The 24,815-nt window shown below is 34.8% G+C and overlaps 3 protein-coding genes across 5 annotated transcripts; all 3 read right to left on the reverse strand.

The window, feature by feature from the left end:
* Positions 1–5,427: 5,427 nt before the first annotated feature.
* On the reverse strand, positions 5,428–9,778 carry LOC106762264 (probable inactive receptor kinase At5g58300). 3 transcript variants are annotated; one of them, XM_014646064.2, is made up of 5 exons: positions 9,582–9,778; positions 9,407–9,462; positions 8,468–8,548; positions 6,681–8,102; positions 5,428–6,275 (listed from the first exon to the last, which is right to left on the reverse strand). In XM_014646064.2, exons 4-5 carry the CDS (start codon positions 7,981–7,983, stop codon positions 5,656–5,658), a joined length of 1,923 nt encoding a protein of 640 aa, XP_014501550.1. In that variant the 5' UTR covers positions 7,984–8,102; positions 8,468–8,548; positions 9,407–9,462; positions 9,582–9,778; the 3' UTR covers positions 5,428–5,655. The 3 variants fall into 3 exon arrangements, with proteins under 3 accessions (XP_014501550.1, XP_014501549.1, XP_014501551.1); XM_014646063.2 differs by having other exon boundaries at positions 8,468–8,555; XM_014646065.2 differs by lacking the exon at positions 8,468–8,548.
* A 6,911-nt stretch (positions 9,779–16,689) lies between these two features.
* Positions 16,690–21,019, reverse strand: LOC106759710. Its single transcript, XM_014643024.2, has 3 exons — positions 20,317–21,019; positions 19,679–19,951; positions 16,690–17,244 (listed from the first exon to the last, which is right to left on the reverse strand). Exons 1-3 carry the CDS (start codon positions 20,770–20,772, stop codon positions 16,978–16,980), a joined length of 996 nt encoding a protein of 331 aa, XP_014498510.1. The 5' UTR covers positions 20,773–21,019; the 3' UTR covers positions 16,690–16,977.
* A 526-nt stretch (positions 21,020–21,545) lies between these two features.
* Positions 21,546–24,102, reverse strand: LOC106760932 (60S ribosomal protein L10). Its single transcript, XM_014644380.2, has 4 exons — positions 23,971–24,102; positions 22,477–22,978; positions 22,052–22,133; positions 21,546–21,846 (listed from the first exon to the last, which is right to left on the reverse strand). The coding sequence occupies exons 1-4, from the start codon at positions 23,978–23,980 to the stop codon at positions 21,775–21,777; spliced, it is 666 nt and encodes a 221-aa protein (XP_014499866.1). The 5' UTR covers positions 23,981–24,102; the 3' UTR covers positions 21,546–21,774.
* Positions 24,103–24,815: the final 713 nt, after the last annotated feature.

The following is a 24,815-nucleotide window of genomic DNA, read 5'->3' on the forward strand; positions in this document are numbered from 1 at the left end:
TTGATCTTCTCTCCTTATCTCTTTATATTTTGACTGCATAAATACTTTGCTTATCACACAAGAAAGATTTCAAGATCATTCTATTTTTGCAAAAATATTTTAAAAGTGCCCATTTTTATATAACACCAGTTCACCCCCCCCCCCTTTCTTGGTATGGAGAAACAAGCTTTACTATTTCTAACAATTGAAACCATGTTAAGACTCTGACAAGTGTACCGAATTGTATCAAGTAATATAAATGGTAAGACCGAGTATCGTTTTCCCTAGAGACTCATTGGCATAAACTTTCATGTGATTTATTGATTATTTAAGACTTGAGAAATGAAAATTGGTGTTTAGAATGCAAAAAAACGAAAATAAACATGCATGCAAAGGTTGATCAATTGACCTAGAAAATATGCAGTTGAATGATATGGATGAATTGTGTGGTTGGGGTTTCCGATTTCATCCTATCCACTCTCATATATTTACGGATTCTACTCCTTCATTAATGTTAATGTCACTTTCTACTTTACCTTAAACCCGATGTCTCGGTGTAGAGAGTCTACTCCTAATTAGTAGTTTACAATGTCTTGTCTCCCTAGCAATTGATCATGCATTACATTCGCACATAAGCTTAAGGAAATCGGTCCTCTTATCCCAATCTCTAGGTAATATTGCTCTTGAGAGAATTTACCCATGTCTAGATTTTCCTGTATGTGTCCATAACAACAAAATCAAAGATCACGCTATTGAATGAATTAAACAAACATTCATAGAGAATAGATCCACGGGTTCAAGAAAAATTTGCATCCTTATTTTCCAAAATGCATAGTTTTCACTAGCAAATAGAGGTGGTTTATTTGTTGATGCACCTTCACAAAAAGTCTGAGAAATAAAAGTCATTTTTCAGGATCAAATCGATTACACAAAAATATTAATTGATTTGTTTTTCAAATATCTTTTGAAAACCAGCTCTGGTGTCGATTGTTAAAAAAAAGTGCTTTGTTTCTCACACCAAAAGGGGGGTGAGTTGGTGATGTGTAAAAATGTTTACATTTCAAACCTTTTTCACAAAATAGGATGTCTTTGAACTTTTCTTGAATCGCAAGTAAATTTGTATGTAATGAAACAGTAAGTGTATTCCAATGCAGTATCAGTGTAATTGACTAAATGTAGAGAGAATGGATAAAAGAATTCAAACATTGTTTTTTATACAGGTTCGGCCAACCTGCCTACATCTAGTGTCCTTCCACTCAACCTGAGATGGAAGCCAATGCACTATAGAGATATGAGTTTTTACACCAAGGGTTTTACAGCGACCTCACGTCAAAATGTAAAACAGTCACGCGACAAGAATAATCCTCTTCTACCATCAACCCCTTTGAGATACCCTGAAAGTTAAGAACCTCGTTCTTCTTCCTGTATACACCATAAGGAATTCCAACAACTCTAAGCGATTGCCAAAGCTTTTCCTGATCACGTAGAAAGCACCTTCGTGTGCAGAACAATCAGAAGTTTCCAAAACAAATCAACCTATCTAGCCAAGAAACCTTCAAGACTTTAATCACCACGGTAATTCTTGGTTCTTGGAGCTTTTCTCTCTTCTGTAAGATATCAAGGAGCACACTGAAAAGATATGAAAGTGTAAAGATCAATTCTTCTTCCAGAAATCAAGTCATGCGTCAATATATAGTATAGCACAAAACAAACGCGTTTTAATCAATTATGCTATTAATCTAGTTGAATACATTTCTCAGTTATAACAAAATAATAATAGTCAAATGCATTAATTGAAAGTGGACTTACTGTAATCGATTTGTAATAAATGTTTGGTCAACATATTTAAAAACATGACTATTGTGACAGTTATGTCAAACATTTAAACAGTTTTCAAAACAATAACTAATTTAGTCGAATACAAGTTGCATGCAATCAATTAAGTAGAAACACTTAGCACATTTTTGAAAACTTTCCTTCATAAAATTCATCACAGCACACTTGAAAAATATTTATGCAAACATATGAGTTTTAATCAATTTCACCAATATTGTAATCGACTTAAAACTTGTTGTTTTGCCAAAGTTCAAACAGCATAAGTTTGGTGCTTATGGTTTTTCATTTTTGTTGAGATTGTTGATAAGGGAAGCACTGGTTTAGCTAAACCTTAATCTCACATGCTCTGGTTTTTTATGATGACAACACATCATTAATAGCACATGTATTGTTATGTGTTACATGTTCTATTCTTTACTGTGGATGATATCTTAATGAACATGTTTGTGTTGATTCTCATATATGTATACGTCGATCTAGTTTGTGTCCTGACGTTAATACATTTTAGACGGCGAATTGTTTTCGTAATAGACGTGGAGCGATTGAATTTATTTACAAAAATGCCACAGGTCATTGTTAACGTTGTCTTTTCTGTTATTGGATGTTGACCGCATGATGTAGTACGCGATTTTTGTACTAGTGAATCCTCTTATTAAGGAATTTCCACCCAAGTTCTTTCATGAGCATGTTTCTCATATGGGTGTTTTACGATTAGAGAAATCTTTGGTTTAGTGGGAGTTTGTCACTTTTATGTGTTTATGTTTTATGTTCGATTTTATGAGTGCATACATTAACTTTTTGACATATTCAGCTATGTAAATATATGTTCTATTATTCAGATATTAGACTTTGAATATTACTATTATTAAATTGATCTAATCGAGATAAAATACGACTAGTTGAATTAGACATATACAAGTCACTTTCTCATAATTTTCATGTTATACATTTCATGATGAGTCTATGTCATTTGATTCTTTCAACATTAGTGATAATTAACGGGCTTAGCTGCGATTTATGTAATGAAAACTGTTTTGGTTTTGTATGTGAATGTAATCAATGGATGATACTTCTGAATATGCTCAAGGCATATAATGACAAATTCTAAACTCATAAAGTCTAACACATTTATAAGGAATGTAGGTATATATATATATATATATATATATATATTACATAATTAAATGTGTTAGAATTATTATTTTATTAGCTAGATTAAAGTGATCTGATTAATATAAAATTATGACTAAAGGCATATGTGTCATGAAAGACTAATTATGTAGATGTTATAAGTAATATTTTTAATTTAATGAAGGACCAAATTAGAAATATTACAAATGTAACTTATACAATTAACGTAAAAGCATTATGGTCCCTATTTCTAAAAACAAAACAAATTATTCCCAATCTTTTTCTTTTCATTCCCATCAAACAAAAAACTCAAGAAAGAATATAAGGTGTTTTACATTTAGAAGATCTCATAATCATTGTCAATTTCATCACTTTCATTATTCCCAATGACAAATGCACGTATGCTTGTATGCTATTTTTAGCATGAATTGGAGAATGATTAATATTTGATTATGCTATAATTTTGGTTGTATATGAGATGCATATTCTAACATGTTACTAACCCAAAAATAAGAAATTGTTCTAAATGGAATGCATTATGGCAACCAATAAAGAAAAAAAAGAAGAAGTTGGTCTAATTGGACATATCATTGAAGAAAACTCTACAAATCTTCAATAGACAACAAATAAAAAGTAGTTGAAGGAAAAGTACTCCAAGTTGATTGTGGTTAGGTATTTTTGTTGAAATTCCACATCAATTAGATATAAGGTTAACATTATATATTAATATTATGTTTAGTTTAACTTTATTATTTAATCTTGTTGGTAATTAAGGAGGGTAGAGTTGTTCCATATTCTTTTTTATTTGCAAGTTAAGGTGGTGTAATACACTTGTGAGAGGAAGAAAAACTCTCTCACATTACATTACACCGTGTTGAAAGTATATTAGTAATTTTGCATGGTGATTTGACATTGAAACTATGTTTAAGTTAGGTATATTATTTTCCATTCTACCCTTTCGATTATTGATGAAGATATGCTAGTATCTATAGTGGTTTTTCTTTTTAACACACTCATAATATAAAAAAATAGTTTTGAATTAGTCGAGATATTATGACATTGTCATGTTGATATTTTTTTTATACCATGATGGAGTGATAAGATATTATGGGATAAAAAAAGAATAAGCTTGTGTTTGGATTGTTGAGTATTCATTAGCGTATTCATTTGCTAAAGGTGTGATTGGTTCGTTTGTTGAGGGGTGTGGTCATTTGCAGGTTGATTGGTTTCGTGGTTGGACACTAGGTTGGTTTGCTCTTCTCGTCTAATGGTTTGCATGTTTTTTGCATGTATTTTTTTGTTGTTTGTATGTATATTTAGGTGCCATAAACCTGTGAACATGTTAAATTTGTTTGTTTGGTTGTATTGGATGTATTGGACATGCGCTGCAAAGAAAAAAACAAAGAACAGTACATTGAAAGTGTCAATGGAGATGGAAAATTTGTTGGGCCTTCAACAGATCTTGAAATTCGTCGACTAATATTGAGATCCATTGAAAGACCAATGGATTTTTCATTTCTGTTGATGACATTCAACGTTTTCTTCTTTTATTTTTTTTATTTTTAGTTTATTAATTAATTTTTTTGTAGATTTAATTATGTATACTTTCATTTTTTTTTATTTATAGTTAATTTAATAATTTTTGTAAATAGTAAAAATTGTTTTGTTATAAAAAGAAAAAGAAATAGTTGAAAGCGTACGGAAATGGAAACCTGTTGAGCATTCATCGAAACTCAATATCCATCAACAGATATTTTTTTAATCACTATAATTAAATTTTGATGAGAGGCAATTGTGGAATGTGATGGTGGAGAAAGAGGTCTGGATGATGGTATAGAAAAAAAACCCTCACAAGAGAATAATGTTGAGCCCATTATACATAGCCCATAAATTTATTGGCATATCTCATTCAGATTTTTCAAACGATAAAAACTGACATTATGAAAAGCGCATCAGAATTTAAGTTTTATTCCAGAGCTAAAAACCTAATCCAAGTTCTTATCCTATTTTAAATAGACCCCCAATTTATCCATATTTACCGCCTTTTTTATGATGTGAGTCACCCTTTTCCTTTTCCCATTCCTCATTTTATTCCAATAGTGAAACCTAACAAGAACTAACTGTGCAAGATCCCATCAAAATCAACAAGAAGAAACTTAACTCAAACATACCAAACTAGATAAATAAATAATAAAAAGTTACATCTTATCAAATATCCATTTTACAACTTTATTTTGATGATATATATTTTTTTATCAGCATTTTAATGATAGAGCAATGTATATCAATACTTTTATAATCTTTACTTTAGGGTGATGTATACAGAGATCCATTCTTTTTCAAGTTATTTAAAGCACCTGTCACTTTTTTTAATTGTTTTTCTGTATATCTTTCTCTTCTTTTCGCCTAAAGCACCTGTTTAATAAGAAGAATTTGAGAGGAAAAAACTTAATGGGTGTGCAAAATGGAACTTGAATTAAGTCCAGAGACTGAACAACAATGAGCCAAATTTTTCATAACTTTGTGAAACATGAAGGAAGCTGTTAAGGTGGCAACATGAATAATAAAAAAAATAAATAAAACATGAGTAGTATTTTACAATGAAACATGCTTATTAATTGAGGACATAAATACGAGAACACCCCATTCTCTTGAAATTTTATTACTCTCCCTCTGAAACAAAGTTGAAGGAAAAGACAAAAAGATTGATCATGGTGTTTGCACATTAGATTCAGACTCAGAAGATGGTCGGTTCTTCAACTCAGGATGCTTAATTTCCTCAATCATTCTAGCAACTTCATCCATTCTAGGCCTATTTTCTGAGCCCTTAGCTACACATGCCAATGCAATCTGAAGCATCTGCACCATTTCCTCTTCAACGTACTGCCCTCTCAGAAGCTCCTCATCAAACACTTCTGCTGTCCATTCCTCCCTAACCACAGACCTCACCCACCTTGGAAGATCAACCACATCCTCATACCCTGGATACCTCAGTGGGGTCTTCCCTGTCAGCATTTCCAGCAGCACTACCCCAAAGCTGTATACATCAGACTTCTGAGTGATCTTCTTTGAGTCTGTGACTTCTGGAGCTCTATATCCATTGGCTCTAGACATGGTTGCTGGGGTGGTGTTCATTAGAGGTGGCAATCCAACGTCACTGATGCAGCCTTCTAGTTCTTGGGTTATCAGCACATTGTTTGACTTGATGTTCCCATGTGTGAATTTTGGACCTCCCTCTGAGTGGATGAAAGCAATTCCCTTGGCTGCTCCATGCAAAATCTTCACTCTGGAATCCCAGTCAAGTGGGGTTCTTCCAGCACCTCTGTTTCCTGTTGTTTGGAACACCATAGGCAGGCAAACCAAAGACATAACACTGTTACAATTCAAGTTCATAAGTTGTAGATGCGACCAGTATTCTAGTTCAATCAGTAACTCAAGCATGGAATTCAAGACATAATTTTGCAAATGTTAAGGATGTTGAGTAGATAGTGTTTGCACCGACAATGCAAAAGCTTTTGTATAAACTACCTAAATTTGTCAACTTTCAATCAGAAGTTGGTTATACTGTCCTTGTCAGTTTCAGTTCCTATTTGAATTTAATGAACTATGGTTGATACTAAGTAAAGTCGATTGATCATAGTTTAGTTGAAACTGAGGTTTATGTTCATGTAGAATCACAAAACATGTTAGTTCTGAAGAAAATGAGAAGAGTTTTGTCATCGAGTAGAGCTTACCGTGCAACAAGAAAAACAAGCTGCCACCTGGCATGTAGTTGTAAACCAGAAGTTTTTCATCTTTGGAATAGTAATAAGCCCTTAGGGGCATCACATTTGGGTGGCTTCCAAATTTCCCCACAATCTCCAAATGCTGCTCAAACTCCTTTTTTCCTACCACAACTTCTTTCAACCTTTTCACTACCACTGTTGTTCCCTCCTCCAAAACAGCCTTATATGCTGTTCCATAACTTCCTTTTCCAAGAACTTCAGCTGAAGCCTTCAACAAATCCTCAAGGTCAAAGCTTGAAGAGGAACCTTCAAAGAAATATAGTTTGTTTTTTTCGGCCCCTTGCACACCACTTCCGAAACTCTTTGAAACCTCTGTCTTTCCAGCACACGAAGCCTTTCCTTTCAGTATGCCACTGCTTGTACTGTTCTTCTTCCTCTTCAAACAGAACACACAGATCACTACAACTAGCAGAGAGAGGAAGGCAAAGACCCCAATGACTAGAGCAAGAATAGGAGCCAGGCCAAAGCTTTTCTTATGGTTGGTACCCTTTTGGTTTTGGATGGTAGGTGGGGTGAGTGGCTGGTAAGCATCAGTGGAAGCAGATGGAGAAGGGGAGATTGTAGAGCAATCATTTAGTGGTGGCCCACATAAGAGAGAGTTACCGACAAAAGAAGAATAAGGGAATGTCTTTATGGAATTTGGAATTGAGCCATTGAAGTTATTATAACTCAAGTTCAAATGTTTGAGACTTGGAAGGTTGAAGTCAGGAATTGCCCCAGATATGGAATTGTTTTGGAGATACAACCAAGCGAGTCTTCTGAGGTTCTGAATTGCAGGTGGGATGCTGCCAGAAAATGAGTTACAGGAGATATCCAATGCAAAGAGTTTAGGGGACACAGGAGAAGGAATTGAACCAGAGAAGTTATTGTGCTGAAGGTATACAAATTGGAGTGAAGGAATAGAGAGGATGTTAAAAGGAAGATTTCCTCTGAGACCATTGGAATGAAGACTGAGGACCCTAAGAGCATCTAGTTTTCCTATGCTGTTCTCTTGAATGGTCCCAGTTAATCCCATTCCTGGAAGGTGAAGGCCTATGACACGTGTGCCATTTGAGTTGCATGTCACACCAACCCATGAGTTGCAAATTGAGGCAGAGTCATTCTTCCAGTTGAGTCTTGGGGCATGTAGGACACTTGAAGCAAACTCCAACAGAGCTTCTTTGTCAGACTTCAAGTCAGCTACAATCATGCCACAGAAAGACAGTGTGGAGCCTAATAGAATAATTGCAACAATAGAGAACTGCGACTTCATGATTATTGTTTGATGCAAAATCAAGGCAAGTGGTGGTTCCGGCTTCTGAGCTTAACTGTTCTTCATTCTCTCCTAGTCTTGCTTTGGAAGATGCAGCAAGTTGTTGGCTGACCCTGTAGCTGAGAAAGTACAATATTGTCAAAGTTCAAATTGACTAGTTTTTGTTCAGACAAATGATCATTTGGGTAAGCATGATTACATGAAGCTGTCCTAAAATCAGTGATATTTTAATTTTCAAACAGTAGCAGCACGCAACAGGAAGTGTTTAGTTTAAAGGATGAAATGAGTAGGATGAACACATTATGAATATAGACATTACAAAGGGTTGAATTAAAAAAGTTTGAACGAAGTTCTATTGCAGAAAATTTGAATTTTACGACAAGTCTCCTGTTTATGCAGAAAACCGAAAACAACACTTGTTGCAGCTTTTGCAGAGAAGAAAAAAATAAAGCAAAATAACACAGTGTCATTCATGCTTGCTTACCATTTACAAAGGAAGGGAACTTCCTTCTTTCAAATGCATCAGCTGAGGCATTTTCTTTCATTCAATACCTGAAGTGTTATGCTGACTCCTCCATTTAAAAAGAAAAAGTAAAAGGCCAAAGGTTAGCCTGTGAACTTTAAATAATGGGGGACTAAAGTGCATTTTTCACCGAGAATAAAGAAATTGGCTCACAAATCAGTGGTTATAAGTTTCAGAAACATCCAAGAAGGGAGAGTGAAAAGAAAAACAAAGGGCATTCTTGTGATAGTTAAGAATCCAAGAAAAAATAGAACTCAAAAAGAAAAAGTAAAAGTTTGATTCTCCGGTGTACTTTATAAAGAAAAAGCATTCTTTACCTAAAGCAGACCGCATTCTCATAATTTATAAAAGATCAACATAAATCATTGGTGTTGATTTCTCATTTCTGTCACCTTATCTGGTCAGTGAATACTGCAGAAAGGTCATTTTGAAGCGCAGAAAAATATTTGATTAACCAGATTTTGACACGCACAGAAACAAAGGATAATTAAAGAGATGCAGATGGGTCAGGTCTTGTATTAAACAACTCAAAGCTAACATAGCATCAACATCTCAACAAAAACAATTTGCTGATTCCTCCTCCACTTAAAGCAAACAAAACAAAACCTTTGTCCATCATCCCAATTAAATAAAACATTAAAAATAACAAAGTTTAGAGAAGAAATTGAAGCCATACAGTTCACACTAGAAAAAATCTCCAGTTTGTAAGACATATATGAATCATGAAGATAGATAAAAACTTTATAGGAATGAGGACCCGAGAACAGATATGTTATGAGTATCAGTAATTACAGGAATTCTTCTATCTTTCATCATAGATAATGCAATATTTATTAAGTGTTCCGAGTTAATGACTGCAAGTATTCGAGATGGAACTAGAAGAAAGTGAGATGCTGCTACCTTGGCATGAAATTCAGTTCTGGGAGGCTGAGAACACATCAGAGAGTGAAGCATCACTGCACGAAAAATGAGTTAAGAAATATCATGGAAGTCAAGAAGAAAGCAAGTTAATTAGTAAAGCAAAGCACAGTGTGAAATGGAGCGCAATAGTACTTGACTATTTTTTTTTTCTTACAAATATAGTATGACTTGTAACTTCCAACTCAGCACAGTTGGAGTTGGTGGCATCAGACTTGGCATTACAGTGTTACCAATAATAAGAGTATGATTTCTTCTCTTTTCAAGAGATTCACACACAGCAAAAAAAAGGGTAGCTGAATATGTTTTGATGAAAAACCGGAAGAAGAAAAAAAAAAGAACTTTCCTACTCGCTGCAATGACAGCAATAATGAGGGAGTTCAGCAAGCCTTTTATCTAGCTAACTATAGTACTAGTACATTAATATGCACCTGCTGTTGTTGAAAATGGCCCAACATATAAGGAACAATGCATGAATTTTGTAGATTTAATCGTATGAAAAAGAAGTACAAAGACCACCGAGGCATAAATATGGATTTGCTGACATGCCACTCTGAAAACTACTGAAGAACCGCATAATTGAGTACTTTAAAAACCTCACTTCCCCATCATTATTTCACTTTTCCATCATAGATATTAACTTTTGTATTTCTCTCAACAGTCAAAATTTTCAGAGTGCTCCAACTCCCTCAGATATGAGTTAGTCTTCGTCAAAACTAGATGTTCATGAAGGAGTTATTAGAGAGATACATTCCTGTTTTGAATTGTTATTGAAGATCAAAATCCATGAGAATGGTCCCCCATGAGAATTAATTAATTAATTAATAAAAACAACAGGGACTCTAAAACCTATTATTGTATAGGCCATGATCTGGTATTAATGAGGGAATGAGAATGAGCTAAAAACTGGGCATTGTTAACTAGTTATGAAAATCCATTACAGTGCATTTGGTTAAGAATATTTTGAGGATTACCTATTGTCATGTTCTAAAGTGTTTGGTGTTGTGGTTTGACTAAAGAGAAGTAAGAAAAAGACGAGCATTCATTGATGAAAGTAGCAATAGGATAAAGGTGTGAACAGAAACGAAACATTTAAAATTGGCACATATTGGCTATGTTTGTGAGAGAGACTAGACCATGATGGGGCCAACTGTGTAATGAGTTACCCATAAAAACACGAAGAAGGTAGTTGGCTGTTACAGAACCATTTCAAATCCTTTCCTTTCCATCCTTCCACACTATTCTTAATGCTATTTTAGATATAGGTAGCCTGTCACTCATAACTCATCGTGTCAACATATCTGTTTTGACTATTCAATAAATTAAGAGTTTCATAATAACCACCAATTTTACATTACCATGATCTTAAAAATCTTATACTTCATGTATCAACTAGTTGCTTAATGAGTAAGTTTGGATTAAAATTTCTCCAATAGAAAACTCAGAATTTCACTTGTGACTCATGTACCAATCCCAAATCCCTTTTAAAAACATTTTTTTTAGTAGCTTGAAGAAACTCCATCATCCAAAACTCCCATGAGTTAGGCTAAGAAAAAGGTGGGTTTAACTCTAGTATATGTTGACCTGATATGACCTTCCCCATCTGACCTAGGTTTAGATTTTAGATTTAAATTGGATATATATTTTTTATGTGTGTAATTTTTTTTTCCGTTAGCCTGCTCACTACAATTATCGTCACTATTAGAGTTGGCATTACCGCCGTTAGAGTTTTCGTTATCATCGTCGCTAGAGCATTAGTTTCAACAAGTGACCACAATTTTTCTCGTTTCGGCCAAGCAACCACAACGTCGTCAAGATTGTTACCATTGGAATCTAGACATGTTCTCACGCACCGACAACAATTTGCTTCCGCTATACTTTCTAGCCGCTCGTGACAACACATGTGTCATTGTCTCGTCGACCACCTTCGTTGGACTCATCACAACCTCCTCTATCTGGATCTGGCTTGGTTATGTTGATTGTGCCTCTTTTAAGTTCTAGGTTTTTATTCTCTTGCTTGTTCATGGCTTTTGACTCGTCCATATATATTAACTATGTTAATGTGCATTTATCTATTGATAAGTTAGATGGTACTAATTATGCGACTTGGGCATCAGACGTTAAACTTTGGCTTAAGAGTCAGGGGTATCTTGGTCATATTACTCAGAACGTGACAACTATTGATTTTGTTGCGGTTACCCATTGGTTGAAAATTGATGCTCAGTTATGCATTGTTCTCAAGGATACCCTTCATTCCTCTTTAAAACAAATTTTTTGGTCCTACGAAACATGTTTTGAAATCTGGGAACACGTCAAGTTATTATACACCAATGATACTCAACGTCTTCATGGTGTTTGTCTTGATCTTCTCAATGTTGTTGCTCCATGACATCAGGACTCTATGATTGATTATATGGGTAAAATTCATGCTTTTTTTCATGAATTTAATTAATTATTGTCTCTTACCTCTACTCCTGCCAAAGAAATGGAGCAACGGTCAAAGTTCTTCATGTTACTGGCATTGAACGGTCTTGCTAATGAGTATTCTCATATTTGTGATCAGATTTTGGGTTCACTTGTTCCCACTTCGACTTCTACTCGTTCTACTCTTTTGCGTGTACCTAGTAAATCCATCAATGATACACATGTTTCCTCTATGTTGGCATCTCAACGCCATGATGCAATCACTCTTGTAACCCAAGAAAAGGACGTCTCAAGTGTAACCATTGTGGCAAGCTAGGCCACACGATTGACATGTGTTATTCATTACATGGTTGCCCTCCTAGATCTACTGCTATTGTTTAGACTACTCCTCCCTCACAAGCACCTATTAGGGTTCCTCTTTCATCTGATATTATCGATGACTCTGTTATTTTCAATAAATTTCTTAAATGGTATAAGGATCAACAACCTTCTAGTTCTATTGCATCTGTAGCACATACACGTACCTATTTTGTTGGTTTGAGTTCATCTTCTTCTCTTGGTTCTTGGGATCTTGACTCGAAAGCCACAAATTTGTTTTCCTCTTTGTCCTCTCTGAATCCTTTACCTTATGTTACAATGGTTGATGGATTTAGAGTTTTAGCTCATGGTGTTGGAATGGTTAACATTTTTCCTTTTTTATCCATTGATAATGTTCTATATGTTCTTGGGTTTCCTTTTAATTATTATCTGTTAGTCGTCTGACTCGTTCTCTAAATTGTGATATTTCTTTTAACACAAAGATTCTGCTTTACAGGATCGGAGTTTGAGACAAGTGATTGGCACCAGATGTGAGTCTCATGGTCTTTATCATCTTCGCCCCTCTACATATATTGGTGCAGTTATGGAGTCTCCAACTCTTCTTCATGCTTAGTTAGGTCATCCATCAGTCTTGTCAAATTGCAATAACTTGTTCCTAGCTTATCTAAGTTGTCCAATTTGGTCTGTGAGTCATGTCAATTAGGAAAACATATTTGTAATTCCTTTTCTTGTAGTGTCTCGCAACGTGCTTCATCCCCTTTTGTTTTAGTCCATTATGACATTTGGGGACTTAGTCGTGTTAGGTCTAATTTAGGTCTTCAATATTTCGTTACTTTTATTGATGATTATTCTAGATCCACTTGGCTATTTTTGATGAAAAATTGTCCTGATTTATTGTATCTTTTCCAAACCTTTTATAATGAAATTAAAAGTCAATTTGGTGTTTCTATTCAAACTTTGCACAGTGATAATGGTTGTGAATATCTTTCCCATTCTTTTAAACAATTTATGGTTTCTCATGATATTCTCCATCAAAATTCATGTGCTTATACACCTCAACAAAATGGGGTGGTTGAGCGCAAAAATAGACATCTTATTGAAACAACTCGTACTCTTTTAATTCATGGTAACATTCTTCAATATTTTTGGGGTGATGTTATTCTTAGTGCATGTTATCTCATTAATCACATATCCTCTTTTGTTTTAGATAATAAAATATCTCATTCTATCTTATTTCCTCGTGAACCCCTTCACCCCTTACTTCTAAAAGTTTTTGGGTCTACATGTTTTGATCATAATTTTAGTCTTGGTCTTGATAAGTTAGCTCCTCGATCACACAAATGTGCTTTTTAGGATTTACTAAATCAAAGAAAGGATACAAGTGTTTTTCTCCTTCTCTTAATCGCCATTTTATATCTACAGATGTCACCTTTATTGAGTCTTCCTTTTATTTTAACGATCATTCTTCTTATGATATGTCTCTTTCTAATACTACCAATATTATTGTTGTTTGTGCTCCTCCAATTGTGCCTAGTTCACCAGGTGTTTCTTAGCAACCACCAAGTGACTCAATTCAAGTGCCAACTACCTTGTCTCCTCCAGCTTCGACAATTGAGTCTACCCTTTCAATTTCCCTTCAAAAGGGTATATGTTCAACTCGTAATCCCTCTCCACATTATATTGCTTTAAGTTATCATAGACTGCCTTCACCCTTTTATACTTGTCTTTCGTTTATTTCTTCTATGACCATCCCAAAGTCTGTTATTGATGCATTAGCCTATCCTGCTTAGTGTCAGGCCATGCTAGATGAACTAAGTGCTCTTTAGAGTAGTGGAAAATCTGTTGTTGGTTGCAGGTGGGTTTTTGCTATCAAAGTTGGTCCTAATGGAACTATCGATCTCCTTAAAGCTCGTCTTGTAGCCAAAAGCTTATAAACAAATTTTTGGGTTGAATTATGATGATACTTTTTCTCCAGTGGCAAAGATGGCATATGTTCCTTTATTTATAGCTATAGCAACAATGGTCTCTTTATCAATTGGATATCAAAAATGCATTCCTTAACGGAGATTTGCAAGAAGAGATTTATATTGAGCAACCTCTAGGATTTGCTGCTAGGGGGAGTCTTTTGGGTTGGCATGTCATCTTCGCAAATCCTTATATGGCCTAAAATAATCTCCTAGGGCCTGGTTTGGAAAATTTAGTAATGTTGTTCAACAATTTGGTATGTCTCGGTGTGAGGCAGATCATTCAATCTTTTACCACCACTCGAGTGTTGGATCTGTCTACTTGATAGTATATGTTGATGAGTTGTTCTTACAGGCAATGATAGTCATGGCATCTCTCAGATGAAACAACAATTTTGCAACCATTTTCAGACCAAAGATCTTGACAAACTTAGATATTTCTTGGGTATTGAGGTGGCACACTCCAACGATGGTATTGTTATATCTCAAAGGAAATATGCACAAAACAAGGGGAGCCTATGCCAGATCCCGACAAATAGAACACTAGTTGGAAAATTGAATTATTTTACAGTTACTCATCCTGACATTTCCTTTTGTAATTGGTGTGGTAAGTCAATTCTTTAGTTCTCCATGAGAAGATCATTGGAATGCAATTATTCGTATATTAAAGTTCATTAAAGGATCTTCTAGAAAATGGTTGTTATATGGTTCTAGTAATCATACAAGAGTGGTTTGTTATTCTAATGTTGATTGGACATAATCTCCTTCTGATAAAAGATCTACATACGTATATTGTGTCTTTATTGGTGGTAACTTGATCTCTTAGAAAAGCAAGAAACAAAGTGTTATGGCAAGATCTAGTGCAGAAACACAATATAGAGCTATGGCCTAAGCCATTTGTGAGCTTGTTTGGCTTCAGCAATTGCTTAGAGAGTTACAATTTGAAGATGTTACTCAAATTATGCTTATATGTGACAATGAGACTGGTCTTCATATGAGTTCTAATCATGTCTTTCATGAGAGGACCAAACACATCGAGATTGACTGTTATTTCATTCATATTTTTCTTATTCTATTTAAAAAAAAAGGCTAACAGTAAATATAAACTTACTGATATATTGAAAGTTATAAAAGAATGCGAGGATTATTTAATAAAATGAAAGATTCGTCAAGCAATAATATAAAATTTGTTGAAAAGGGTGTTGGTAATATTTCCTTAGCATTGAAAAGGACGACATCCCAAAAAGTTTGTCATGAGGAGACAGCAGTCTTGTACAAGTGAGAAAATGATAACTTTTTTAATTTATCTAGTGAGTTCCTGATGATATCTGTTGAGCATTGGCATGGCAATGGTTAATAGTAAGATAGCAATAATTTTGAAAATGGTAGTTGAAGAAGGGACATGAAGATGGACACGTAGTTGAAGGGCATGAAGTCACATTCAAATATAGAGCTATACACAACTAACATAAATGCCTCATTAATATCAAAAGCAACTTGAGCAGTCCATTTTTCACTTCTATTTCAGACATAGTGGCTGTGTAAATGGACGGAATATTTCACCAATCACACACCCTTTCTCAAAACTCTTCAATTCCTAGCTAACAAAAATGTCATTCAATCAACATTCATGTGCTTCTTCTCAACCTCTTGCTAACCATACCTTTACTTCTAATTGCATTTTACAATTCTCTACATTATAATTTCCAATTAAACCATAGATTGCCATGTGCTATTAATTCTCTATATTCAGAATTATATATAGAGAAAAATAATTCATTAGATCTTTAATTCCCAAAACATCAATAGGAATGAAAACAAGTACAATGCTTTAATAAACATAAACAATCAATATTCTTTTTTATATTTTCACTCAATAAAATATCCTCATCTATATGATTTTTAAATGATGTTATAAAAAAATTACACTATATTATTTGCTTCCGGAAGGAATTATAATTGTAGTCATTATAATTTTTTTTGTAGACCTCAAAATGTCATAACGGTAACAGATGTAAAAGCAATACTAATAATTATTATATAAATAAATAGGGAGACTAATATATCTTATATCACAACGGATATCTATTTTAGAAGAAAAAGTTCTTCTAATTTGTCTGAGCACGGTTAAACCCGTGACACTACAAGGCTCACATATAATAATAAAAAGAAACTCTTGCTATTTTCTTTTTATCAAAGCAAATATATATATATATATATATATTTGAAAGAAAATCGTGATTTTTCTTTCTTTTTCTCCGCTTCTGTTCTCTTCAGTTAAACAGTAAACTTTTTCAAATTTTAAAATTTTCTTTCACTTGCTATTTTATTGCTTTCCAGTGTGTAAATGCGACCTGTAAATTGACCGGTGTTCTTTTATGTGAGCTACACTTTTAACTCTGCAAGAGAACTGGTCGGATCAGAGAACCTATTAGTCTTACCTTAGAATTTCAGCACTCACTGTAAGTTGTTGAGAGGGTCCTTGGAAAGTCGGAGAAGCATACTAGAAACAACTTTCAAGGGGAAGGGGGCAGGTGGTCAACACTTAGGTCTCTGAAATGACATCCAACCATGGCAGATAGTAACCATATCGTGGGCAAGGATTATACACTTGAGACAATGCAACATCGAAACCGACAGATGCTGAGTCCATTCCAGTGCACGTTGATCCCTTTCAGCTTTATTTTCTCAACTTTGGTTCAGATAAACTTGGTCATTTGTGATACAAGGGTTTCTAAATCTAGGGAAAACTCGAACTGATACAAAACAAAATGTGTTGTAAATAACATCAACTCCTGCAATCATATAGAAAATAAATCAGAAGAAAAACATCTGGAAACCCTATTACTAGGTGCCACTCTTTTCAAGCTTTTCAATTTCTTCACGCTGTTTTCTTTCATCCTCCAGGCGTTCTCTTTCAGCATCTTCCTCTTCCTCAATCTCATCAAGAGCATCAAATTCCTTGGTTGCCGCCATTGCCTTCACTACAGGGTCTCTAAGCTCGGATATTAGCCCCCCACCAACTCTGTACTCGTTTTCATCTCCAACTAGATACAACCGCTGGTCTGGACCAGAAGCCATGGGTACATCAACGGCCAGAAGCTTCATAGCATACTGCGTATAAACAAAATGGGAAAGGTAAAGTAAGCAAGCATACCCTGAAGCAACAACTATCTCTTTACATTTTACGTTTATTTTTCTCGAGAATAATTCTTGCTAATAATTACACCATAATAAATATAGGGCTAACAAAAAAAGAGAATGGTTTTGTCAAGCATAAAAAAATTCTCTTTGTTGGAAGTACATAGATAACAGATGGACACAACCATAAGCAACTACCTGAGGGGATGAAGCTAGAAGCTACAAGCTATAGCCCAGTCGGAGGGGGGCCAAAGTTGACCAGTTCAAAATGTCATGCAGCCTCCCAACTTTTAAAACTTAGTATGGATTTTCTCTGATTTTTAATAATCACAAGTAACACTTCAAAGAAAACTGCTATCGTAATTAAAGAAAAAGTTATTTGAAAAAAATTCTGAAGCTAAAATCTACTTCATATAAACAAGTTCTTCTATTTGAATTGAAAGTAAGCACTAAAAAAAAAAATTATGTCTTAATCATATTAAAAAATGAAATTGTAGGACTAGAAGCCTGAAGGATATCACCATGCATAATGGATCATAAATTATGAGTGCAGTCATTACCAGCCCATGCTAAATTTTCTCTAAATAAACAGAGCAGATAATTAAGGTTATTGATTCCAATTAACATTCTTAGGCCAGGCATAATGTCCTATTGGAAGAAACACAGGAGAAATTAGGAACATACACCGAAGACCAGATATTGTATCAACTACCTACGCCTGCTCTAAAGTAAATTGGGGGATATTGCTGGAAACGAAACCATGATATTGTCACATATAAATAACTTCATGGGGAATATCTACGTCATGCTTTCAGCTTCAAAGACCGCATTTTCAGTTGAGTAACAGTTTTTAATAGAATTAAACACCTTTCCATCAATTCAGATCACTCAACCAAAAGTAAGATTTGATAACCACAAAATAGTAGATGTTGAAGTTAATATGCTATAATAACAGCAAGCATAAATCAACAGAAACGTTGTAAGCTTGGCATCAGCAGTGATACTTTCGTGGTGGGAGAAATGAGATATATTTCAAAGCAATCAACAAATCGACAGAAACAAGACATCATTCTTCTCATTTCAACCCTTTTGAATTTAATTGCAAAATAGGAATCTACTTGCAGTTGCCTCATCCACTATTCCCACAAAAGCTTTACCTCTCATTAAGTTTCTGTTTTCACTTCTTAGATATATTTAGATATCACGATGTAGATCATTTTGGGTTGTAAATAAGAGCCGCTTCAATTTTTTGGGCATGCATATGTCAGTGTATTACTTTTCAGCTTTGGGTGGTTTGAAGAACAGCAGACTCCCCTCCTCTCGACTATTCTTCCACTAATTTTTTGGGCATGCATATGTCAGTGTATTAAAGCATTTTATTTTCTCATTAAGAACAAAACCATATCCATGCCAATTGAAGTACTAGAGAACTAATACCGTAGCATCCTTGCACAACAAACTGCTCTGTTATTCCTTTGTTATGCACTTACGTGGTGTGGCAAGTTGGCAGCCACCCAATCATCTTAGTGCGAGGCATGTTTTATTTTTATACAAAAGAAATTACGTAGACAGCCAACAAAATTACATGGAATTTAAAGTATAAGCAATCCTCCTTAGCCGAAAAGGAAAACAAAAACAACAAAGATGTAGCCAACCCTACTTAATGGGAAAAGACTCCATTGGTGGTTGGTTGTTGTACACACACACCCCAATGGAGGAAAAGCATCCCAATCCCCCGTCATATCAGTTAGGTAATAGCTTTAAACAAAAATTAGTTGCAATGCCAAGGAACCACAGGTTTCAAACAAGAGCATTATGTGCCAAACCTCCAACCAAATGAGCCAAAAAGTAGCATAGATTGCCTATTATCATATGTCAAGCTAAGTTTTGCAATATAAATATACCAAATGCATATGAGTATCTTCCTGTTTAGACATTAATAAAAGAACCCCTCATTTACAGGCGACCCAGCGGTATCAATCTATTGATTTACAATATGAGAAAAAGAGTAAAAACAATTTAAAAAACGTTTGAAGCTAGGATTCTAGGTACATGCTCAATGCGAGATATTTGTATGTTTACTTTTGGTTTCGGCTCGAATGTTTATCATCAACATTGATGCATTGAATAAAACCTGATGTGCTTACTGAAAATATATTTATCATACAACACAGACGGAGACGGAAATACCAATCACTAGATAAGAATTTTTCCATGAAACGGTCTTGAATCATATAACTAACAATTCTCAAGACATGGGAAGGGAACAACAAAATGTACCTAACTCAACAACATTACTAGCTTTGGAAGCAAAACTACAATGTTCAGACGGATGATGGAAGCAATAAATGTAATCATTAGACTAACAAATTCTGTGAAGTGATTTCCTAATATACAATTTATTTACCTGGCCATTCTTTTTCTTGACTTCAACGTTGACCAGTCCCTTTTTCTCAGACCCTCTAATGGGGAAAATGAGAAAACACCGTTTGCTCCTAATACTCGGCTTGAACTTCTTTAAGGTGAGGCCACCCCCTGACATGACATAGGCTCTCAAATCAGTTCCAGAAAGAGGGGCACCCATAACTTCAAGAATCCCGGCAGACGTGTTAAGTCTCGTCATTGCCATTCTATAAACTTTGTCCGGGTTGATTGTAAACCTCGAGCGGATATACAAGCCCTGAAAGACAACGCGAAGGAAACAATTAGACAATGTCCCATTCCATGTACCATTCATTCATACATGAATCACAACATGATCCACCACCAGCATTTCCGATCTTAAACGAGCATAAGTTAACATGATGCAAATTAAGTATATGTTCGGATTTCACTGGGAGAGCTCAAGAGTAATTTTACTCTCAAAGCATTATTCTTCATTTTTCATTTTGTGCAATGGATGCGGAAATGTGCATTGTACTTTCCTAACTTTCATCCAAACATAGCCCAATTGTTACTTATATCTTAATGGAAGAGTTTGTATTGAACAATCATGATAATTGACGTAGCCTAGAACATGTGAAACAAGCTGGCGAAAGAACTTACAGTAAAAGCAACGATAGCAGATGAAAGGGCAAGGAAGCCATACTTAGCCAAGCCTTCGGAGATTCCAACGAAGAGGTTAGCGACTCCAAAGAGGATCCTCCAAAGAACACCGCAAAGGATAACTCCACTAGCGCCCAACAGAAAGAGGTAGTTCCTCTTGCAAAAGGCCTCGATTTGCAACCCAATTGCCTCGCGGTACCGCGAGAAGGCCGAGCTCACAGCGGCCGCGGGTTTATCAAACACCTTCTGCGCAAAGCCTTTGTCGAAATTCGAGGAGAAGAATCGAAACGTGCTATTACCCAAGCGTTGTTGTGGGTGGAAAATCAGCGAAGGGGAGCGGAAGGCGGCCGCATCGGAGAAGGAGGGGCGGCGGATAGAGTGGCGCTGGTTGATGGTGCCGCGGACTAAAGCTTGGAATTGGGTGATTTTTTGCGAAGATGCCCTTGACATCTGCATTTCCGATTTTCAAATAAACGACTCACAAATGCAAACGCAGTGCTGCCAACCGTGGAATTCTTAACACAACACAACACCACTTTCTGTCGGGTCCACCTGCACTACCGACCCGACCCGACCCTTTACAAAGCTAATAATGGTCGTGAATGGAGGTGGATGAAACGTGCGGAGGAAGTCAGCAATCCCCTTCCGTTTTTTAACTACTAAACCATCTAAGGACTTATTCATATGAGTCCGCACCTACTTCTGATACAGAACTCTTACTTATCATATCTTTTATGCACCTAAAGAATTTTAGATTTTGAATTGATAAAAATTGTTTTTAACACGACACACATCATGATTTATAATTAAATGGTGAAATAAAATAAAAAATAAAAATCTACATTTACTCCCTCCTCGTTTGCATTCTGAGATATTAAAGATATGAAAGAAATCATTTCATTTAAAGGAATTATTACACCGAAGTTGGAGGAACGATGTTCTACACCAATCTGACTCGTCTATATAATTCATTTTGCTTCAACTCTAAAGCTACATCATAAATTACTGAGAGCTAATTATAGTTTCATAGAACTGTTTACGTGATGGCAAAACCAATGCATACATTGAATTGTTGTAAATTAGAACGGAGGCACAACCCTTTTTCAACGTCTTATTAAATTTATAGTATTGCTTGATGAGTAATGATGTGGTTAAACCATTTTTTTTCTCACTAGACACATTATCATGTTAGTATAACAGGATGAGAAAGCTTTAGTTTTCACTGGAAATACAATGTTAAGTTATCTGATCAATCATATCTTTTTGCATTATGCTACTATCAAACAAACCATCAGGGTACGGAAATCCGAACAAAAAATACCACTCATTCCATTCATGATGGTTTGTAAAAGATGAGATAAACTCAATATAGTTTTAATATTACGGGTAGAATAAATAAGAAACTTGAATTGAGTCGAACACAACTATTAGCTAAAGGCCACTTTTGCCAACAGTCATTTAAGCAGTAGCACTCGTCAGAAAAGCACTTCCAGGTTGACGATTTGCCAGTGGTCCATGGCACCCAAGAAGCTGCAAGACAGCACGAAGAAATTTGTAAATTAGATAAGCTAAAAACAATTAAAAAATAGACCCACTGAATGCATCAGCAAAAATGTTCTTCAAACAAATCCAGATCCAAGTGCAAATTAGGTAAAACAAATAAAGGTCGTCGAGCATGAACAGTAAAATTTCAATATGTTCGATTAGTACATCCACATGCAGGTCTTTGCGTTACCTTAGCATTCACACCATCAGGCACAATCCTGTTCTCTGACTTGTACTTGAGATAATCAGAACGGTTAAACTTGGTGAAACCCCTAAACAAGCAGTTAAAACAACTACAGTCAAATAAAATGCATAAAAAAGATCCTAATGACAAAGGACTGAAATAAATAAACTCCAATCAAAATCAAAACCTTTGAACAAAGAGGCAGTAATTTCAACCCAATCACAGGATAACAATGGATAAAAGATATAAGGATTTGTTTCAGAAAACATAAATATATTCCTTTTAAATCAAGGTATTATGGCAGAAACTCTACTCAAATATAAAAAAAAAAAAAAAAAAAAAAAAATTGGCCTTAACTAATCTAGAAGTATTCGTGTTCAGATGTGAAGCTTGCTGTCAAAAGAATTAATATATCAATATTAAATACATACCACTTCCTGCTAACAATGATCTTTTGACGACCAGGGAACTTGAACTTGGCACGACGAAGGGCCTCCTGTGCATGATGACTGTTGCTGTCCTTACAGCGGACTGAAAGAAGGACCTGGCCAATGGCCACTCTAGCACATGTACCCAGTGGCTTTCCGAATGCACCTCTCATTCCAGTCTGAAGCCTATCAGCTCCAGCACATGAAAGCATTTTGTTGATCCTAAGAACATGGAACGGATGTACTCTGACTCTCAAGTGGAAAGCATCCTTTCCAGCAAACTTTGCCATATATTTGTTGCATGCAATTCTAGCAGCTTCCAATGCTTCACTTGAAACATTTTCCTTTTCCCAGCTAACCAAATGGACGCAGAAAGGAAATTCATCAACACCTTTCTTCTTCATACCAACATCATAAATTCTGATTTTAGGATCAGGAACGCCACGACAGAAGCGTGACTTGGGGTATGGTTTGTTCTTTATCTGCCGATAACACCTTGCAGGCCCTAAAACATACACCATCATACCGTGAATATGACAGTATATATTACCAGTTTCATTCAGATACCATTCTTAAAAATTACAGTATATATTACCAGTCATGAACTGTAGGTTCAGAGGGAAGAACATTACAACACAGAATAATCTCCTAAACAGGTATCCATACTATAAGATCTCAGAAAAGAGAACTGCCGAAAACATAACTCATGAAATAATTGAAAAACAATATGCCACTGCAAGACTAAGCCCTGTACATGTGACTTGATAGTGGTTTTTCCGGTAGAAAATGTAAAGAATGTAAAAGGAAAAAAAAAAAAAACTGACATGCCCGTCATAAACCATGAGAAACAGCAGGTATATATCAATCGGGTAACTCTTCATGAAGAACTTTGTAACATTCAAGCAAGGGGGTGACCACGAACAAAAATACAAAGGACAACCGTAGTCAATGATTTTACGAAATAGCAAAATGCATACTTTTAAATCTAAAGAAAACAATTAACCAGCTTGCCTACATTTTATTATAAACAAGTAATACATGATCAGCGGAAGATGTATTCCAGTAGCAACAACTTCAAAATTATGTCACTTTTTAAACAATAAAAAAATAACTCCAACCCATTTGTTTTCTTTGTAAGATAAACCAAATGGCGAACAGAACTGTACATAACATAAATTTCATGGACGCGGATAATCAACGTATTGCCCGTCATAATGTCTACCAAACAGAAACCAGAGGCAACAATGAACCATAAACAAAACAGCTAAAAAGGCTACACATATCATTGTCTGCTTGTATACAAAGATGCAAAGAATATTTATTCAAAGCATGTTTCAATCTAGCTATCCTCCAAAAGTAATGAATCCTAAAGATGAACAATTTCGAAAAGCTTACACAACTACGAATGAACTATAATCGTGTGAAACAAAAACAAAGCAACTAAGAGGAATCGAACGAGAGAGCGTAGAATAGATAACAGAGAATGGAGATGCTTACTTCTCCCCATTGCGACGTCTCTCTCCACAACGCGCTGGGTTATGGCTGTGCACGGAAAAGAGAAAACCTACTCCTGATAACACTTTGAAATTGCAAGATGCCACATATAATTTCAATCTTCGTTTATGAGCCGGCTCCTATCGGCCCAATATAAACAATCTTCCTTTTTTTTACTATTTCTTTATGTACCTCCCACAAAACTCACTCCTTTTTATAAATTTTTTTTTTTTTTACTGTATCCTTTTTAAATTTTACAATTTGAAAATTATTTTCTGACTTTTAGATTATAGAATTTAAAAGCTTTCTGTACAAATCAAAAATTATTTCTTCTTATGTGGTTTATATTTGAGTTTTCTTCAACGAGGATCTCCTGTTTCAAAACAGATTATATTAGTATTTATAGTAGATAAAAATAGTGTATTAATTAGAAGGTTAAATTATATTAATATGATTATTTGACATATATGTTATTTTCTTGTGTATTTAAAGCCTAATGTTGCAATCACTTAGAATGAATTTAGTACAAATTTTCACAATAAAAATTAACATAGGTGCTTTTTCAATCCCTTGATGTAACTTTTAAAATTAAACATCCATGTCGTTGGTATTATTTTATTTGAATCATTAAACATTGTTCTAAATAAAACTTGTGCTATAACGTCTTTAATTCAATTATTACATCATACTGTTTAGTTAGAAAACATATTATATTATATTATATTATATTATGTTATATTATATTATATTATGTTATATTATATTATATTATGTTATATTATACTATATTATATTATATTATATATATATATATATATATATATATATATATATATTTGAAAGAAAAT

This window comes from Vigna radiata, chromosome 5, assembly GCF_000741045.1.
Source record: "Vigna radiata var. radiata cultivar VC1973A chromosome 5, Vradiata_ver6, whole genome shotgun sequence".
Lineage (NCBI taxonomy): Eukaryota > Viridiplantae > Streptophyta > Magnoliopsida > Fabales > Fabaceae > Vigna > Vigna radiata.

Excerpts from the sequence above, each read along its gene's own strand:
- LOC106760932 (XM_014644380.2), bottom strand. Across the intron at positions 22,134-22,476 it reads ATCATTGTTAGCAGGAAGTG|GGGTTTCACCAAGTTTAACC; the intron begins GTATGTATTTAA and ends CTGCTTGTTTAG. Across the intron at positions 21,847-22,051 it reads CTGATGGTGTGAATGCTAAG|CTTCTTGGGTGCCATGGACC; the intron begins GTAACGCAAAGA and ends GCTGTCTTGCAG.
- LOC106762264 (XM_014646065.2), bottom strand. The coding sequence starts at position 7,983 with ATGAAGTCGCAGTTCTCTATTGTTGCAATTATTCTATTAGGCTCCACA. Across the intron at positions 6,276-6,680 it reads CTTGTTTTTCTTGTTGCACG|GAAACAGAGGTGCTGGAAGA; the intron begins GTAAGCTCTACT and ends TCCAAACAACAG.
- LOC106759710 (XM_014643024.2), bottom strand. The coding sequence starts at position 20,772 with ATGCAGATGTCAAGGGCATCTTCGCAAAAAATCACCCAATTCCAAGCT. Across the intron at positions 19,952-20,316 it reads CTGCTATCGTTGCTTTTACT|GGCTTGTATATCCGCTCGAG; the intron begins GTAAGTTCTTTC and ends GTTGTCTTTCAG. Across the intron at positions 17,245-19,678 it reads TCAAGAAAAAGAATGGCCAG|TATGCTATGAAGCTTCTGGC; the intron begins GTAAATAAATTG and ends GTTTATACGCAG.